This window comes from Mixophyes fleayi, chromosome 3, assembly GCF_038048845.1.
Source record: "Mixophyes fleayi isolate aMixFle1 chromosome 3, aMixFle1.hap1, whole genome shotgun sequence".
Lineage (NCBI taxonomy): Eukaryota > Metazoa > Chordata > Amphibia > Anura > Limnodynastidae > Mixophyes > Mixophyes fleayi.
In genome coordinates, this window is record NC_134404.1 from 72,601,483 (window position 1) to 72,621,743 (window position 20,261).

Genomic DNA, 20,261 nt, shown 5'->3' on the forward strand with positions numbered 1-20,261 from the left:
CAAACACAGATCATGCCTGAAAAGTTGCAAAGTTTGTGGTGTAACGGGAAGTTGTCCTACATCTTTGGTCATGTGGTTCTACATGTGCCCATAATCAGGTCCGACCGATTAAATGTTAAAGAGCATAGGTAAACACTGTTTATTAAAATTAGTATTAATCGGACTATTTAGTGTTAGTTATATTTTTAAGGCTCTGCACAAAACTATTATTACATAGACCGCTGGTTTCTTGACTTCCTGGACATGAAATTCCGCTGTACTTCTTTTGGAGATTTTCAAGGCAGTAATTGGTCATTAGATCATAGCCTACACTTCCAAAATGAGAAATAATAGATGTCTCTGACATCGCCTGCACCTTGAATCACCTGAGTCATCAATTAGACAACAGGAGGCAAAACAGCACTTTACAGCTTTGTGTCCACTCAAGTTAAAGTAATAATTGATGCTAATAGGAATATATTTTATAGAGTAGCTGGGAGATTTTTAGTCAATTTGATTAAATGGTTACATTACATATACATTAGCCTGAAATAGACCATAAAGGGGAATGAAATATCAAAGGTCAATAGAGTCTTTGATAAATGGGAAATCCCCATCCTTGATACATTTGGGACAGAGTATCATATAATTCATACCTTACGCATTAAATCCTTATTGCACAAATAATATAATGCAATTTTTTGTTCACAAAGACTTGTACAGTATTTATGATAAGGATATTGAATTTGTTCTTCATACCAGCCCAAAATATTATTTATTGTGGATTATAAAATGTTATATAAAATATTAGGATTTTGATTACAACACTTCTTACAAAGTGTGCGCCAGTTGGTGTTTGTCTGCGGCACACACTCAATGATAAGGATGTGAACCGCTATTGTGGCTACAATTGCTTCATAAAGCAATATACAATGAAAACATGTTTTGCCGAGGCCAGATGTGGAGACTTTTGATAAAAATTGCTGACCTTTTTTTTTTTTTTTTTTTTAACAATTATCGTTTGGCACCATTTTTACCACCCATGTCAGTTACCGATATACGAACCCATCACACTATCAGTACTCGGCATTTGGAGCCCCTCCTTAAAATAATGTGTTGCACCCCTCCCCCCTTTGTTTTGCAGACCCTAATGCTCGAACAAGTGTGGTATATAGGTTACCTTTAATGATCCAGAGGCACTGTGTGTCATGAGTAATTATATTGAGATGACAATGGGTATTAAATAGCATTGACTAGCTTTCAATTTCTTGACAATGTATTATTTTGTCAGGACTATTTTTCTCTCTGCATGAAAGCTACATTAAATATTTTTTCATATCTGAAAACATCATTTATTGTACATCATTTATAAAGATATTACAACACAACATCGTTTTGTCTTGGTGATACTACAATTTCCCGTAGACAAGAAAAACTTTCTGGACTGCGCTGTTTGCTGTCACAGTGCCACTTCCTGCCAGCAGGTGCTACACTTCTGTATACTGAAGGCAGTCACTCATAGGCAGTGTATATATGCTGTACAGTTATTTATTGTACATGAATTAGACAGATATACTGTAGCAGCACAACATGTGTGGAAGTTTATGTAATGAAGAGACACTGCCTGGACTGTTGAAAACTCCCTGCCAGCAGGTGCTACAGTCTTTCAATCTTCTGTTTAAGGCTGTGAATACAGTGTAATTGTGTCTGTATATTGTTTTATGCTTTGCATATATGCAAAATACAATATTATTTTGACAGGGTAGCATGGTGGCTAAGTGGTTAGCACTTCTGCCTTACAGCACTGGGGTCATGATTTCAATTCCTGACCATAGCCTTATCTGTGAGGAGTTTGTATGTTCTCCCCGTGTTTGCTTGGGTTTCCTCCGGGTGCTCCGTGTTTGCGTGGGTTTCCTCCCACACTCCAAACACATACTGGTAGGTTAATTGGCTGCTAACAAATTAACCCTAGTTTGTGTGTGTGTGAGGGAATTTAGACTGTAAGCCCCAATGGGGCAGGGACTGATGTGTGTGAGCTCTCTGTACAGCGCTGCGGAATTAGTGGCGCTATATAAATAAATTATGATGATGACAGAGAATGATATAGGAACCAGTCACATTCACATGTGCTACTGTGAGCATATTCTGCCACCATGTAGTAGGCAAACATTGTTACAATATAAATACAAAATACAATGCTATTGACCCACAATTTGATAGTATGAGAAGTTCAAAGGTCTTTTTAACTTAACATCTCTTGCTGGACCCGGTTTATGTTGAGCACAGACATTGCCTTTCTGTGTCTTCTCAATCGTCATCATTCAGCTTCTACCTATATTATGTACTTTTAAACTCTGGAAATCATTCTAGCACAATGATTGGTCTCATAATGTTTGTACCAGCGACTCATCAAATCCCTCTGTATCTATAATAGTCTCCTTTATCCAGGAGATATAATTAGACACTCTTGTGTATACACCATATTTTCCAGCATCTGCACAGCCTTCTCCCCAGCTCACCACTCCCAGCAGGTACCAGGTGTTGCGATAAGATACAGCAAACGGACCGCCACTGTCCCCTTTACAAGCGTCTTTGGCCTCAATATTGTATCCAGCGCAGAACATGTTTCCTGTTAATGCCATACGGGTGGAAGCCATACAAGTGTCTTGGCTGACAACAGGTAGACGGACCTTTAGTAAAAAGCGACTAAAACGTCCTAAATATCGTGTGGCTCCCCAGCCACTTACTTGTCCTATCTCTCCCTCTTGGGTTAGAAAACGTCCAAGGCCAGGGCTAGGTAAGCATATTGGTCGCGTATATTCACTGAAGATTGCTGAGCTTCGTAGGTAAAGAAGTGCAATGTCGTTGTCATAATGTTCTGCCATGTAATATGGGTGGGAGAAAACCTCCTGCACCGCAATCTTCTGCTCATCCTGATCGCGGACATATTTGTCATAATCTCCTAGAAATGAAGTGTGAATAGTACAATCTTATATCTCTGATGAATTACAGTGCTCCCTCCTTGTAACCCCAGCTTAGAACACATACCAAAACTGTGGTTATAAACAGGGAATATACCATACATATTGCTAACATTTATTCAAAGTAATAAAACCGAGTCGTAACAGACAAAGACAAGTTTACAATCAGGGGCAGGGTGGTATCTACCCCCCGGGCCGGTCCTATACTGGGCTACCTTGGGCTGGGTGCATTTTTTTTTTTTTTTTTTTTAAAATGTTCCTAATAGGTTGCTAAGCCGAGTCTCGCCCCCATGGCTAAAATTTGCCAGCAGCACCTGCTTACATTCTATGGGAAAATAGTAGTTTAATAAATGAGGTTAAGTTCTGCAGATTGCATATTCAGCCAGCCAGAGTGCAATGGGAAGAGTGCTCAGTAGAGCTGTATGATGGGGTCAGAGGGTTGTTTGAGTATTATAAATGTAAGTTTGGAGAGAACTGTGTAGAGGGGTGGTATTTGGGTAGAATAGCGTAGGGAGATTAAGTAGGTGGTTCAGGAATTTAATAAACTTGTCTATAGAGGTAAGATTTCAGGGAATGCTTGAAAGTTTGGAAAGACTTGTAGAAGTAGGGAATTCCACAGAGGATATGCAGCATGAGAAAAGTCCTGTAACTGGAAGTGGGAACAGATCATGAGTGTGGATGAGAGGCAGAGGGGTAAAGTTGGCAGATACTTTGAGACAAGTGAAGAGATGTAGATAGGTACAGCTTTATTACTGGCTTTCTATGTTAGTAGGGAGGGACAATTACATTCTACATTCTATAAACAGAAGATTTGGGTCTATCTTCTCATTAATAATCTAGGGCCTGATTCATAAAGGATCTTAACTTAAGAAACTTCTTATTTAAGTCTCCTGGACAAAACCATGGTACAATGCAAGGGGTGCAAATTAGTATTCTGTTTTGCACATAAGTTAAATACTGACTGTTTTTTCATGTAGCACACAAATATCAACTTTAAATTTCAGTGTACAAATAAGCTATCAAGTATTAGTGTGCTACATGAAAAAAACAGTCAGTTTTTAACTTATGTGCAAAACAGAAAACTAATTTGCACCCCTTGCATTGTAACATGGTTTTGTCCAGGAGACTTAAATAAGAAGTTTCTTAAGTTAAGATCCTTAATGAATCAGGCCCCTGCTCTGTATTTAACTTGCTCCTCTTTCGCACAACCATTTCTATCTCTTAAGGAGGAATTCAAGTGGTCTAGTCAGAGCCACAGCATGCTCAGAACCAGACATTGTTAGTTTTTCACACCCTATAGAGCAGCACATTGTGCAAGGCTCCTACAGGGGTCACACATTATTGAATTCCCCCCATAGTTATAAATATTTGCTCTGAACTATGGATTACACTATCTGATTACCTGTATATGTATGCTGATGTAATAAATAGTATTCTCAGATCATTGATGACATGAGCAATTATGCTGTTATAAGTTCCAAACAGCTATATAAAAAAAAGTTTTTATTTTAATCCAAATAAATTTTATTTGTTAAGGATCTGTGACATATAGTGTGATTTATTGTGCATGAAATTGGAGGTTATACTCTATGGGGCACATTGAGCTGCGAGATGAAATCCAGCGAGTAAATTACCGTATTAACGGTTTTTACGCGCAACATTACCGTATTAACGGTAATTTTGCAGCGCGGGATTTTCGGGGATCCTGCCGTCAATTGAATATGCCCCTATGTTGTTATTTTGAGACCACATTAACTCCACCTAGACACGTATTCAACACATTTCTTCAGATCCTCATGTAGTTGAAAACAGACATGCGTATGCCCCATTTATGTGCCTTTCTTAATAAAAATGCACAATACGTTCATACATTTTGCGTTCCTTAATGAATCAAAATGTTTAATTTGCAAATTGTTCTTCCCTGCTAGATTCCGTGGCTTATTCATCAAAGCTTCTAACTTCCAACTGCACTTCACAATTGGAACAAAAAAAATTCCATGCAAAAAAAATGTCTCTAAAGAGATCAAAATAAAAAAGCTTCCTACAAGGCACTCATTAGAGACTAACTTCTTAGTAGGAAAACATGAATGTAATGGTTCAAAGGCTGCATGTGGAATGTGATAGTAGGGGTACGTTTATTATGGTAGCAGAGATTTAAACTATACTTCAGGATGGACCCTTTACCTTAGGTGCTCTATACAAAACAGACAAGCAATCTGAGAGCTAGCATATAAAGCAGACCTGCCAGTCTAGTGGCTAAAGTAGAGCTGACATCCCAATCTGGTGGCTAGAGGACATAGACTCCATAAAGCCTGATCTCTTGATGTACTAATCATTACCTGCTCTTCTGCATTAACATTGAGAGGGGATAGAGTTGTAGGGAGCTGTCAGCAACTTCTAGTAGAAAGCTTCAGGGTTGTTGATTTGTTAATAGTGTCAGACAGGAAAGTGAGAACCGCTGTGCCCCCCCCTCCCCGCCTCATATCAATGAACAATTGGAGAATCCCTTCACTGTGCCTTCCTGATGGTGGCCATGACTAGCATGGCTACTGTATTTGGTGCATCTCTCACTTGCATATAATGTCGGGGAAATGAGATAATAGAGACAGATAAAATTGTAAAATAAACATTTCCAGAACAAATGGCTATCATGATAGTAGCTTTTGATGATCTATTACAGTGTTTCTAGAAATCTAATCCTCAGGGAATTCTAACAGTGCATGTTTTCCATATTATGTACCTGGAGCACAGGCATACTCATCAATGACTGACAAATTTATTGATTTATGGTATTTAAGGAGACCTTGAAAACATGCACTGCTAGGGTTCTCTGAGGACCAGATTTTGAGATACACTGATCTATCGCACAAGAAAATTACAATTACTGGAGATTTTGTTGAAGGATAATCATTATAGTACCACAACCTAGAGCTCATTATATGTAATATGAAGACCACTAACCGATAGTAACATGATGTGGAACAATGTCTTCAAAGCAGTGAGCAGCAGACACAACCCAGCGGTGGCTGATCAGACTTCCACCGCAGAAATCTATGTCTCGAGAATTACGTATCAAAACCTGGAAGGGCAACACAACAGTAGAGAGATGGTAAGAGGAGGATTCAAATTACTAGTCTGCAATACAGAGGAATGGTATCTCTAAAATATAACTCACCGGCTTCTTATCTAAATGGCATATTTCATTACCGATTTTACTTGCTACTATCAATGCAGATGAGTATATAAATACCTATAAATATAACACCTCATAAAAAATCTCAATGGTTGGTGAAGGTTTTTTCAACAACCAATGACAAGTCTGCAAATAAGCTACTCTGAAGTACTGACTGTTGCATGGTACCAGTGCAGACTTCAACTCCCCCAACTGTATCTTGGGACGTGTCCCTGCTCACACACTGAGGACTGATTCATTTCCTGCTGCCCCCAATAGCACAAAGGAAGGAAGCACTGGATCCACTAGAACATGAGGACCAGAAGACATACCAGAACATTTACTATCAGTGTGAATAGCTTACTATGCTAAATGCTTTTATTTGCAGTTGTATAATATTTGCTTTTAAAATAAGTGCGATATTAGAAAATTGTCTCTTTAGTGTAACTATGCAATAATATAAATAATTGTGTCTCTGATGCAAGTGGAGTTTCATGTATGAAAAACAATGGTTTTTTTTTATCCAATACTGCAAATTAATCCATGAACAAAATAATGTAAAGGGTACACACACCTGCCAGGGGCACTGGCCCAGCTCACAGCGCATCCCACCAACAATCCGAGATCCGTCTTCAACTTGTCCAATATCGTCCTCCTTCCAAGTAGTTCCAATCCCGTCTCTTCCATCTGCTGTGCTGTTCTTATGGTCTATATTATTTCTAGACCCATTAAGAATGTCATGAATACCATCTTTCTCATTAGGTCCAGAGACACTGGCTATCCCAGTTGAGTTTTGAGAAGTGCTGTTTCCAACACGTTTGCCCGTTGCTTGCAGCCATGCAGTCTCATTTCTGAGGTGCATTTCTATACTATCATTTAAGCTTCTTGGTGTTGGCACAGTAGCTGTTGTACTATGAAGAGAACTCTCTGTGCTATAGGAGTTTTCCAAAGGGTCTAAGTCTGGCTCTAACAGTGAGCGTGATGAGCTGGCTGTCAGTCCACAAGGAAAACGAACTGAAAATGAATGAGACATGGATAGTTGCCAAGAGGCTTTCAGTAGTAACAACTGAACAAACTTTGCCTGTATGCTACCATAGATATAGATATCTATGAAAATAAGCTTTATTATGGTTTATTGCATCTCCTTTTCCTGTAATAGTACAATTTAAGCTGATGCCTACCAGATTTAGCACATTTTTTCCCATCCTCCTCTAGGGTGTACCCTTGTGCACAGGAGCAAATCACGCTGAGTGACCGAGCGGTATCTGTGCAGTACTGCCAGCATCCTCCATTCTTATACCAGCACTCATGCCTCACTGCAAATAAAGGCATGTTACAGTTATCCATATTATAGTATAAGTACATATGTAGGCATGGCTTTCTTTAGTGTTGGCTTTCTTCTACAAGCTCCCTATAAAATATCTTTCCTGCTCTATCTATTAACAATGCTTCACAGAGGACAATGGGATAGTCATGGAGATAAAATGGATTTTGTCTGAAGATATGTACAATATAAGGCAAACTTGTCTAGTGCAGCACTGTTCAGGGGACAGCATAGAAATATTTTTATGCCAATCTTAGCTTTGTTTTTTTTTTTAATGTTTAGGTTTTGTTTAGCAACATGGGCTTACAACACTGGAAAAATAATGGAAGAAGGGTGTAAGATGAAGGGTCATAGGCATGTGATGTGCACAATCATAGACGTCTGAAAGCTGGAGTCATAACCTCACCAATATTAGAAGGCTCAAAAGACAGTTTTAGAGGAATGCCTAGGAAAGCACCAAACCTACTCACGGGCAGTTTACCATCCTCTCAGAGTTTAAAAAATAATGATCCCTATGACTAGTGATGTAATTATATACTCACTGCAGATTTAACAGCTGCCAGATGGACCATGAACACAACCTGTTCTAGTGTCTGACAGGCAACTTTATCATAACTAAAATTATAATAAGTAAAGTTTTGCTGTGAACAGTCACAATACTTGAGTCTCTGTGAGTGGTGACAATCGCCACTCAGCCTCGGACTGGCCTGCTGGGCAGCCGGACTATCCACGGGTAGGCCTGGTGGGGTTGAAGCTCTGCCCCCTCCGCTGTTGGGGCGGAGCTTACCGGAGTTCAGATGTCAAGTCAGTCATAATTTGGCAAATTTGGCTTTAGCTATTTGCCGGTAGCCAGTGTCAGATTATGGGTACATCACACACTTCATCCAATAAGCAGGGGAGGCTCAGTGTCACATGACTCTGCGCAGGCGGTGGTGACTGTTTCCTCAGTGACGGTGGGCAGATATCTGCAATTAAATGTTTCCTGCATCCTCTGGGACAATGCCAGCTACTTAAAGTTATGAAGAGAAGTAATGGTCGTGAGTTGTATGAGCTGATTATGATATTAGTGTGCTTGTGGGGGGTACTGTTAGGTGTGTAATTCAAAGGCTACAAAAGTTGTGGTACTATAATAAGTCCCAGTATGCCAGCACTGAGCTGGGTATTTAACGGGCAGGCGTTGCTTGAACTTGTAGTTCTGCGGAAACTGTAAAGTCAGTTGTCAGGGTATGCTGTTACTTGTAGTTCCACAGCAGTTGCTGTGCAAACTGTTTGCTTAAGCTGCTAGAACTATACCCTGAAGCCAGCAAACTTGTTCTTAATAGATAGTTCCTTCATAGTTATATCATCCTCCCTACTTGTGTTCATTGTACATATATGTCTGTGGTTATGGTGCTGTGTAGATGGTCTTTGTTATCTCCAGGGACTAGGATATTATGTTTAGAGTGGCACTTAAGTGTTGTAAGTTAATGGTAGTTCTTTATTGCATTTTGAAACCACTGTGTAGGTATATTAAAAAATGTACATTTATCAAGCGACTTATGCCCAATCTACTATTACTGGGGGGCTCCCAATAATATCGGATTAGGCATAAGTCACTTGACAAATGGGGGCCTCGCAGTACCCGTAGCCCAGGGGCCTACAATGTCTTAATCCGGCCCTGGCAGCAGCAGCAGCTTCAGGAAGCAACAAGAAAGTTAGCAGGTGAGTGTCAGTTTCACTGTGCAGAGTTATACCGTTAAAAACATAAATCATATATAAATAAATATCTAGAAGGCCCTTCACAGCATAGCATGTTTATTGCTTGATTAAATATGTCACCTATAGCAGTGAGAATATATATATTTTCTTGCTGCTATAGGTGGCTACATTTTACATATTTAATCAAGCAGTCAAGTAATAATCATGCTATGAAGGGTCTTCTTAAATATGTATATACATATGTTTATTATTTATCAGCTACATCTCAATAAATATACACTGAACATTAAAATTAATGTTTCATTAGTAAAGTAATCACATAAGCCAGCCACTTATATTAAAGCTTGAATGAGAATTTAGTGTGTGTTTATATATATATATATGTTGCCCTACATGGGCTGACCACACCCCCTCGACTGGCCGCACCCCCTCTCACAGTTGGCCACACCCCAATGTAGTGGGCCCCTATCACTGCATTCCCCCGGTGGGCCCTTCATGCCCCAGTCCGACACTGTCGCCACTTAAGGAAATGTTTCTGTTACACAACAACCTGTGCCCATATTCCTTTCATACAGTTGCAGAACTTAAAGATCCTGCTGTATAAATGTCAGAACTATGGTCAGATTGTTCTAAATTGTGAACATTTGCCCAAACCAATTACTAAGTGATCCCATCTATTACAACAGCAGCAGCACTTCCCACGGCTTCTTTATGGAAGCTGCCACATCAATTAAGACATTTTCATTGTAAAGTATCTTGTGTCTGTTCAACCTTGTTCTTCTTTGTAGTTCATGCTCCATTCATTATTGTCTTCACTTCCTGCATCCCCATCCAGTATCTCAGATACAGGCTCTCTGCGGAGTAAGTGTATCAGGCTCCATGGCTGACCTTTCTCTCAGGATAGATTTATTTAATATACCCTAATCAATTTAATCTACAAAGCACCAAATTTGCAGAAGATTGCTGTCTCAGCTCAGCGATATAGTGGCAATGAGGATATGCTCCTGCCTGGCACACTACCTGCACAATATTATGGGAGGAACCAGCACAATGTTTTATTGAAAGGCTTAACCCAGTTGTGGGTAACAGGAGGCCATAGGCTTGCATGCAGCCCTCCTGTCATCTACCTGTGGCCCCTTCCTGGTTTATTGTCAGATTTGTTTGTTACAGCTCGTAACACTTTTTTTAAAAGCACTGCTCATATGTTATTACAGAAAGGTGTCTCTTTCTTTGGTTAAATGTCTTGTTCTAAATTATTTCTGAGATTAAGTGTAATGTGCGGCCCTTTTGAAGGTTAAAAGGCCTTACCATGCCCCCACCCCCTCCAGAAATGTATCAAGTTGCCCATCCCTGGTTTGACCAATCAGAAAAAGAGACAGAATGAGCCTCATTTATAGTTGGGCATATGACAATATACGCACCTTCCATACCTAGCTTCTTGTGTATCGTAGACCTGCGTCTCCTTATGCCTGGAGAGCGGCAACAGTGTCTGGCATGTGTGGACAAGCGTAAGTGGAGTACAGTAAGTGTAACATAATATGTCCTAGGAGCCTCTCACTTCCATGTCATTATTCCCCAGAACCACACAACCCTAGATTGGATTGGTAAAAACCTATTTAAAAGGGGGCTGGTACTATATTCAAAACCTCTGCTCCACTTCACCACACCAGATGGACTAGAAGAAACACCCTGTGACATGGGACTGTTTAAATAATTTTCCATCTCCCGCCACTCACCGGAGCCAGGCTAATGACATCAGTACTATTAGGCTGCAATCTTGTTCTGGGTGGGGTGGGCATTGCACCTGTATTACTATGTACTCTACCTTCTTCATCTCATTTACCAACACTGCTTTATAAATGGGCCCTGCTGTTATCAGGCAACCTTTTACTTTAATGGAAACATTTCTATAATCACTGGTTTACATCATAGAAAAATAGGTTCCTCACCATTTTCACAGTGCCTTCCAGAGAAACGTGGGGGACATAGACACGTGTAAGTGTAGTGATACTGCTGGCAGATTCCCCCGTTATGGCATGGATTTTCTTTACATGGACTGAGATCTAAAAAGAGAGAATAACATTTATCTTAAAATGAGAAATACTCATAGAAAACTTATTTATACCATATTGACTAATCTCATATAATCCTGCAATAAATACACATAATATCAGTGCTCTTAGATCTACAAATTCTTCATCTGCCTATTTTTAGAGCCATGCTTTACAGGACAATTGCAGCATGTATTTCCTGCACAGTGTGGAATCATTGACCTGGTAAACCTACTATAGATACAATGAGAGATTGCAGCTGATTCTGAAGTAATCAACTGCCTCTGCTTTTCAGTGGCATTAGTGGGTAAAACCCCTCCAACAAAATTGTACATCGCACACTGGGCCCAAAAATGTGCATAGCTGGCCTTTAGAGCAACACTCATCAGGGAGGATTAGTTGGTACTGTGCACCTATATTGGGTTACCAGATGTACCCATATTACTTTCCCCTGACATTGAACCAGCAGTAACCTCAATAGTGGGGAAAAAGACACAATGACCCTATAGATTACACATTAAGGAAGATCCAATAAAATAGCGGATGCAGCTGAGCCTTACTATTCATATTGGACAAGGCAGAGCGAGGAGGGGATTCTGGATGTTCCCTGGATTCACGAGTGGCATCCAAGCTAACCCTACTTAAAGCCATTAGCAGAGCAACTCTTATAATAGGCCCAATCATTTAATTACTTTACCAATAGCCACAGGTCTAGGTGGCTGACCAGAACAGGTTTAGCAGTCCTTGCTCCAAAATATCTTGAATTCCAAATCTGACAGATGCAGACCCTTTTTGGTCTCAGTTTATGGAAGAGGTCAAAGCATGCCATAAAGCCAGAAAATCCCTTTTAGACCTCAAAAGAGCAAACAAAATTCAGGAGGTCAGATTTTGAGAGCCATGGGTCCGGCCCACAGATGAGGCTTTTTAAACAGATCCCAAGTTGCCACCAGAGGATCAGCCACAAATACATGGAACAAAGATAAGAGAAGCAGTTATTGTAAATTCATCTGTATACAGTATATCCTCTTTATCAGGAAACTCTCAGACAGTCATATTCAGAGTGGCAGCAGATTACCAAAGATCGGTGGTTATTAAAAAACAATCCAGTCCAGGTTAATCCTCCCTTTAACTTGTTTCCCATGCCAGGTACTTCAAATTCCATGGACAAGGAATCGCAGTCCTCAATTAGATGAAGTACTGACATTGACCCTAAGTCAAGCTAAAATATAACTGGGGGGACTCGGCCACCAAAGGCTAGATCAGACACTTATTACCAACTAGCTGAAATACCTAGCTTTGTCCGGCTTTAAATCTTCAAGTTATTGAGTAATCAATGAGTTGGATGTAACTGTCTACATTATAAAAATAATTAGCAGCTCTTCCAACACAGCCAAGAGGTGGCTTTTTGTATCGTTTTTGTTTTTATATTAAATGTCATCCAAATTCATCCAGTAGAAGGCCCAGAACAGGCTCCCTGGTCAAAGTTCTGCCCAGCATACACCAACAGGGGCCTAAACCGCGTAGTATGTCTTTTGGGGTCCAATGATACCAGTCTGTGAAGTTTTCGTCCAAATCCATCCAGTGGAAGGCACAGAACAGGCTCCTTGGGTCAAATTTCTGTCCAGCACAAACCAACAGGGGGTCCGACTAGGAAACTAAACCACCTAAACCTGGCCAGGGTCCAATTGGACCACCTTGTGTTTTTTTCATCCCAATCAGTGCAAGGGTGTCTGAATGCAGGCTTAGAGCAGGCTCCCCGGGTAAAAGTTCTGCCCAGCGTACACCAATGGGAAGTCCGACTGGGACCCTAACCCCCCTAATACCTGGCCAGGATCCAACTGGACCACCTTGTGTTGGTTTCATCCCAATCGGTGCAGGGGTGTCCGAATGCATAACCGGACAGGCAAACAAACAGACCAATAATTTTTATATAATAAAGAAGTAAAACTCCTGCAAATAATATCTGCATAATCAGCAAGTTCTGATGACATTGCTTTGGTGTTTATTAGTAAAACTAGCAAAAAAAGGAATAGTACATCCACTACTGTAAATTATTATGGCTAATAGAAATAACCTAGGATTCCTGTGACCTGTATTAAACCACGCAAACCTGCAGCCTTTTGATTGTATATGGTCAAATAACTCTTTGGAGATTTCTAATATCCGTACAATTTGCATTATCTCATATATAGAACTGTTAGAGATCCACTATTCCTAAAATGCATGGTGCTCTATAGAAGGGGCGGTGAGGTTCTGCAGTATTGGCCTCATAGTTTTAGATTACTATAAAGGGAGTATGTCCCTTTCATATCAGTAATTGCACCCTGGTGCTTTACATAAATGAGTGAACTGAAGATATTGGAGATCACCTAGGGCACAATTTTTGAATGTAATCTCCGGTAATGGACACAAAGAGCTATATGGAAGATTGCCGTCAGTATTTTTACTTATTTATAAGTGTAACAATGTATTTTCTTTTATGGTCAGTTTGGGATTAGCATTTTGAATTATATTTTTTATTTCATTAGTAATGACTGAAGTGTTTTTGGTTTTTATGTTGTCCACTTTTGTAGTGGTCTTTCAACTCACCTTTATAGTGAAACCAAAACTCTGTCTGCAAAGGCACAAGGAAGAGAAATAATAAATCACAACATGTCCAAAAACAACTGAGAGCACACAAATGTAATATATCAAATATACTACGCATGGGAATTTATTTTATGTGTATAAATGTGCTGTAATCCATAGCAACCAATCACAATATAGCTATCAATTTTCTAATGCAGTTTAGGAAGTTAAAGCAAACCTTTGGTTTGTGCAAATAGCCCTGTTTCCCAAACGTAAGCCCAGTTTTTAATTAAAATTTCACTCCACTGAAAAGTGATGATGCTTAAACAAAATTATCACTTCTTACTTGTACATTCTCGTGCATAGTGTATCTAACTTTACCAGAAAATGAAGATTCCCTCTTTGAGGGCCATAGTCCATAGTTACGCCCCACACATTAGCGTAGGCAATGAAAGTTAACATTTGATTAGTTGATTTTGTTTACTGCGCATTTGCACGTTATTAGTGAATAACCCCCGTATCCATATAATGCCCCATATAATGCCATGTACTGTTTGTTCTGCTTACCGTTTTCTCCCGGGAAATGAAGATTTCTCGAGCCTCCTCCTTAGAACATGTTTCTTCATAACATTCTCGCTCTAGATTTCCTGGAAGTATTTCCTCTAGAAAATGATTAGCACGTTTCTGTAGGACATGATGAGCTTTCTCTTTGCCTATAAACACTGAGGGATACACAGAGAAAGTATTCAAATTGGTGTACATGACTATAGTCCAGTGTAATGTTGGCCACACATGCAGTGGTTTATACAGTAGGTAGTACAGTATAGATAGTATATTGGGCAGATATTGCCCTCAATATGATTGGTACAACAGGACTTATTCTATTGAAATCAGCATGTGTCCGGGGTGATCTCCCATCTGCATTAACAGGCCCCAAAGTGATCTAGCCAGATCTTTCCCTATCTGTTATCACATTGTAAAGATCTTTTATCTTAATTAATAGGATCACGGTGCATAGATCATTTTAATTGCTTCACTGTATAATTGCTTCACTTGTCCCAATGTTATATTAATACATTTTATTTATTTCATGTTTAGCCCATTCAACCCTGCTCAGCAATGGCATAAGATGTTGCAGACACCCACATTGGTGTAGTCATGCCAGCAACAGTGCCAAAGCTCAGTTTGTAGTCTGGTGGTAAACTGCAATATTCACAGATTCGGAGGATGTATCTCCAGATTAGTCTGCGGAGACACATCGAAAAATATTATTTTCTCAAATCTACTCTTATTTTCCCTTGTGTCCCAGGCGATATCCAGCGCCACCTTACGGCTAACTCAATTTTCACCAAGCATTTAGCAAACCAAACTGTGTTAATCTGTCCTTCTTATCTAACCTCGCAGTTATGCTAAGGTTCCGTAATAAACTCGCTGCCATGTTGCCATGTGATGTTGTGGGTAGCTATTTCTTCTTAAATAAGCAAGGTTTTTGTTACCGTAATTGCTGGTAATACATGTGGGGGGGATTCAATAGCCGCAATGGTCTGTAGGACACTGCATAGATGTCTGGCTGCGCAGATTGACGACTAATATGGTACAGAAATCTCCGCTCATTTTCCCTCACATCTCAATAGGAAGCAAGGAAAATTGAGTGGAGATTTTAGTAAAAATTATAAGTCAGCGCATATTGTTCTGGAGACAAGTCGCATCACCTGACGTCAAACTGAATCTGCCCCAAAGAGTGCTCAGTAGGTTGAGTGCTAGATTCCTTCTGAGCTGAGCTACAGACTACACAAGGTCGGGATTTTCCAAATTTCACAGCTCCCCTGTGTCACAACTCAGGAGGAGGACAATTGGGAGAGAGCACAGCACAGTCTAAAGCTCAAACCGGAAACTGTGAAAGGTTCTCTATCCCAGGGCATCAGATGAACAGGGGGACACAGTGGACGTGATTAATTAAGGCACGTAAAACTAAGGTAATGTATGTTTTTTAAAAAAACAAACAAACCACGTAATTCGGGCATACGCAGGTCCGTATTCAACAAGAAGTGGTTGTAAAGATACGTCTGTGGTTCAGTACGGGTATAGGTGCGCTCTAACAGACATTACACTGCTGCATACACCTAATACATATGTGGAATATCAAGTCCCAAAAGTACGCACAGAAGGAAAAAAAACTATTATTATTAATATAGTCATTAATGACAAACATAATAAAAAAGACAGTTTTTTTCTCCCCATAAAATACATTTATTAGGATGTTCTGAATGTCTATTGTACAGAAAATGCATTTTTACAGTTGCTCCTGATTGCAAACACATGTTCCAGCATGCATCTGTGCATCATCACTAGTAATCGGCACTTACATCAGACCTGTAGCTGGTTCAAGTGATACGACAGAAAGACACGCACCTTTGAGATGCCCAGTTTGAATCTGACGCTGCTGTGTGCGTTCGAGCTTGGCCTTGTACATTGACTACATGCATACACTCAGACCCCTCCCGTTACCCTCATGAAATTGTAGGATGTAGTAAGGGTCCTTTGTGCTCGAAGATGAATTGGACATTGCTGCGTATGGTTCGATTCTGGCATTTGCAGAGTGTTTTTACGCAAAATACGCAACATATCAGCATTTACATTCCTTAATGAATCAGGCCCACTTTGTTTTGTTACATGTTTAGTGTAAAAGCTTCTATACAAAAAAACAGCAAAATGTTCAGCCCGCTATTGTCGTCTACTTTATAATTGTAAGATAAATGATACATTAATGTGCATTTAAAACATACATTTTAAACTGGTATAGTGAAAACCTAGATGTATAAAATACTTAAAAAAAGAAAATGATATCCTTATAAAACAATGTAATATACCTGCATAACAGGATGAGGTAGATAGCAGGAACACTGTGACATACAGGAGGTATCTCATCATCGTGATGTATCTAGAATATATTAAATCCAGCATTTACTTTACTTGGAAAAGCAGAGACCTATCATTAGCTCTAATTCTTGGAGAGACATATAATTAGACACATAAAGCACATGCCTGCCACATATTTCATCAGGAATATCTCATCTGCTGTGGTCTTCCAGGAACTGCCATCAGCAATCTCAGACTATATAGCTGTGTGAAATCTACTTGCAGGTTTACATGTTTTCAACGAATGTCAATTTTATTTATTTTTCATAATAATGTACAAGAGCAATGATTTTCCAGTAAATGCAAGAACTGGCATCCCTGATGCTCAAAATTCATTTTACAAGCTTTTATAGAAAATAACTGATATTTGGCTATGTTAATCATGTGTCATTTAGAGTGTTGACCATTTCTTTTAATAAGAGCATGCTTAGATATTATGTTGGCAGCAACAGGTACATTGTGCAGACTATTTGGGGGTGTTATATCCATAATCAGTGTGAAAGGTGACTGAAGGTTTGAGCAGTTGCAGTGATTAGTAGTAGGCAGCTTTCTTTCCTGAATATGGACACTGAGTGGATGGAGAAAATCATTGCTGAATATGGGTTAGGATTTTGTGCTGTGGGACAAGGCATTTAATGGCTTTAAGTGAAGGAGATTGAGCATTTAGGGCATTCTCACTTTAGCAGTGGATCCCAAAATATGACCTACATTTTGATTTTACACACGCTGAAGTGCTGGTGATCGTGTGTCGTACAATAGTGAGCAGACTGAAACGTACAGCAGAGCCTGTAGAAATGTTTCCTCACTCACATGATTACCTTCATAATTAAAGAGGCTCAAGACAGCCGTATTTTTTAGTTTTTAGTTTTTATGATGGCAATTTGCATATACTCCAGAATGTCATGAAGAGTGATCAGATGAATTACAATTCATTTCAAAGTCCCTTATTGTCATGACAATGAACTTTATCCCAAAAACAACATTTCCACTGCATTTTAGCCCTGCTACAAAAGGACCAGCTGACATTAGGTCAGTGATTCTCTTGTTAACACAGGTGAGAGTGTTGATAAGGACAAGACTGGAGATCACTCTGTCATTTTGATTGAATTAGAAGACTGGAAGCTTTAAAAGGATGGTGGTACTTGAATTCATTGTTCTTCCTCTGTTAACCATGGTTATCCGCAAGGCAACATGTGCAGTCATCATTGCTTTGCACAAAAAGGGCTTCACAAGCAAGGATATTGCTGCTATTAAGATTGCACCTAAATCAACCATTTATTAGATCATCAAGAACTTCAAAGAGAGAGGTTCAAAAGTTGTGAAAAAGGCGTCAGGGCACCGAAGAATATCCAGCAAGCGCAAGGACTGTCTCCTAAAGTTGATTCAGCTGTGGGATTGAGTTTGCTCAAGAATGGCAGCAAGCAGGTGTTTGTGCATCTGCACGCACAGGGAGGCGAAGAATTTTGGAGGATGGCCTGGTGTAAAGAAGGCCAGCAAAGAAGCCACTTCTCTCCAGGAAAAACATCAAGGACAGACTGATATTCTGCAAAAGGTTCAGGGATTGGACTGCTGAGGACTGGGGTAAAGTCATTTTCTCTGATGAATCCCCTTTCAGATTGTTTGGGGCATCTGGAAAAGAGCTTTTCCAAAGAAGGAAAGGTGAGCACTACCATCAGCCCTGTGTCATGCCAACAGTAAAGCATCCTGAGACCATTCATGTGTGTGGCTTGCTTCTCAGCCAAGGGAGTGGGCTCACTCACAATTTTGCCTAAGAACACAGAAGAATGGTACCAAAACATCCTCCAAGAGCAACTTCTCCCAACCATCAAATAACAGTTTGGTGATGAACAATGCCTTTTCCAGCATGCTGGAGCACCTTGCCATAAGGCAAAAGTGACAATTGAGTGGCTCTGGGATCAAAACATCGAAATTTTGGGTTCATGGCCAGGAAACTCCCCAGACCTTAATCCCCTTGAGAACTTGTGGTCAATCCTCAAGGGATGGATGGACAAACAAAAACCCACAAATTCTGACAAACTCCAAGCATTGATTAGGCAGGAATGGGTGGCCATCGGTCAATATGTGGCACAGAAGTCGATTGACAGCATGCCAGGGTGAGTTGCAGAGGTCTTCTAAATAGAAGGGTCAACACTGCAAATATTGATAAACTTAATGTAATTGTCAGTAAAAGCCTTTGACACTTATGACATGTTTGTAATTTTACTTCAGTATACCATAGCAACATCTGACAAAAAGGTCTAAAAACACTGAAGCAGCAAACTGTGTAAAAAACCAATACTTGTGTCATTCTCAAAACTTTTGGACATGATTGTATAATAAATTATTTTCATAATACTGTTTTTATTATAAAACTGAATGTGTATTTCAGATACCTGATTTAAGTTTATGCAAAATGTCTGTGACAAATAATACCTGTAAATATATGAAAATGTTTCTTACAATCTGTTACTGTGGCTAGATATCAGACTTCAGTGTTTCAGTGAAAGTTAGCATACTGTTTATACACCTTTAATGCTGATTTTTAAGATTAAATAGATTGTAGTCAAATGTAAGGAAATCAACACGTGTGAGACAATCGATAAAACACAATTAGATATAGATTCCTGAATCAATCAATAATATGATTGGGAATGGTGGAGGATTTTAATCTGAAGCGGTGGAATGGAAGTTATTTGAAGTAAGTGTTTTCTAATTAGCCAACAAAAATCTAACAATAATGTGTGAAGCAATCATTCAATAATAACCTGGTAGTTTTTTTAAAAAAATCTGGTCATTTATTATAAAATCGCAACATGAGTACTGTGATTGAAAATTTATCTAACCATATATAAAGCCAATAATTTATTCAAAAATGTGAAATTTGTGTGTCTACAGCCAGCCTTAAATATTTGATTTATCTCTAAATTCCTCTGCTTGTACCACAACATGTTGTGTAAGGTTGTTACGTTGTCATGTTTCATGTTACAGAATATTTAAAGCATGTTGTGAAATGTTTTCAGAACTTGACTATGATGTTATTTTGTACAGCATGTTCCTTTCAGGACTTGACTTGGAATCTGGAGCCCTAGATGCTGTCACTGATGAAATGACTAGTTTGAGGGTACAAGAGCATTGTTTACCTTGTCCATATGGTACGCAGCAGTACTAAAGACCAGTTAACATTCATTATGTGGTGTAAAGTATTTTCTTTATGTGAACACAGCTTAGGTGAATGCACCATAGAAGGATGTTAGCTGCCCGTGTGTTTGTTCTCTCAATATTTATTTTGCTGTGCTTTCAATCTGATACTAAGTAAACTGACATCCTGCTTTTTATATGATTTTTACATGCATTTTATCGCAAGCGGAATTCCAAAATCTGATCACTGTCAGCACCTACCTTACTGGGAGTGTGAGACGGCTGCGGATGGTCTTGAGGTAGGCTCTTTAGTCTGTCGAATTGTCTGTAAGCGTAAGCGGTGTACTTTTACAGTGCCCAGACACTTGAGGACTGCAAGGCACCAGAGTTAATCATCATCCCAACCAAATATTGACAGGGAGCAGAAATCA

General features: G+C 39.5%; 1 protein-coding gene across 2 annotated transcripts; it reads right to left on the minus strand.

The window, feature by feature from the left end:
* Nucleotides 1–1,192: 1,192 nt before the first annotated feature.
* LOC142143694 (coagulation factor X-like) lies at nucleotides 1,193–20,261 on the minus strand. Of its 2 annotated transcripts, XR_012689565.1 has the most exons (10): nucleotides 20,092–20,261; nucleotides 16,644–16,714; nucleotides 14,341–14,495; nucleotides 13,795–13,819; nucleotides 11,104–11,217; nucleotides 7,314–7,448; nucleotides 6,707–7,146; nucleotides 5,922–6,039; nucleotides 1,903–2,941; nucleotides 1,193–1,872 (listed from the first exon to the last, which is right to left on the minus strand). XR_012689565.1 is itself a non-coding variant. In XM_075201749.1 (9 exons), exons 2-9 carry the CDS (start codon nucleotides 16,702–16,704, stop codon nucleotides 2,364–2,366), a joined length of 1,626 nt encoding a protein of 541 aa, XP_075057850.1. In that variant the 5' UTR covers nucleotides 16,705–16,714; nucleotides 20,092–20,261; the 3' UTR covers nucleotides 1,193–2,363. The 2 variants fall into 2 exon arrangements, 1 of the variants encoding a protein (XP_075057850.1); XM_075201749.1 differs by having other exon boundaries at nucleotides 1,193–2,941.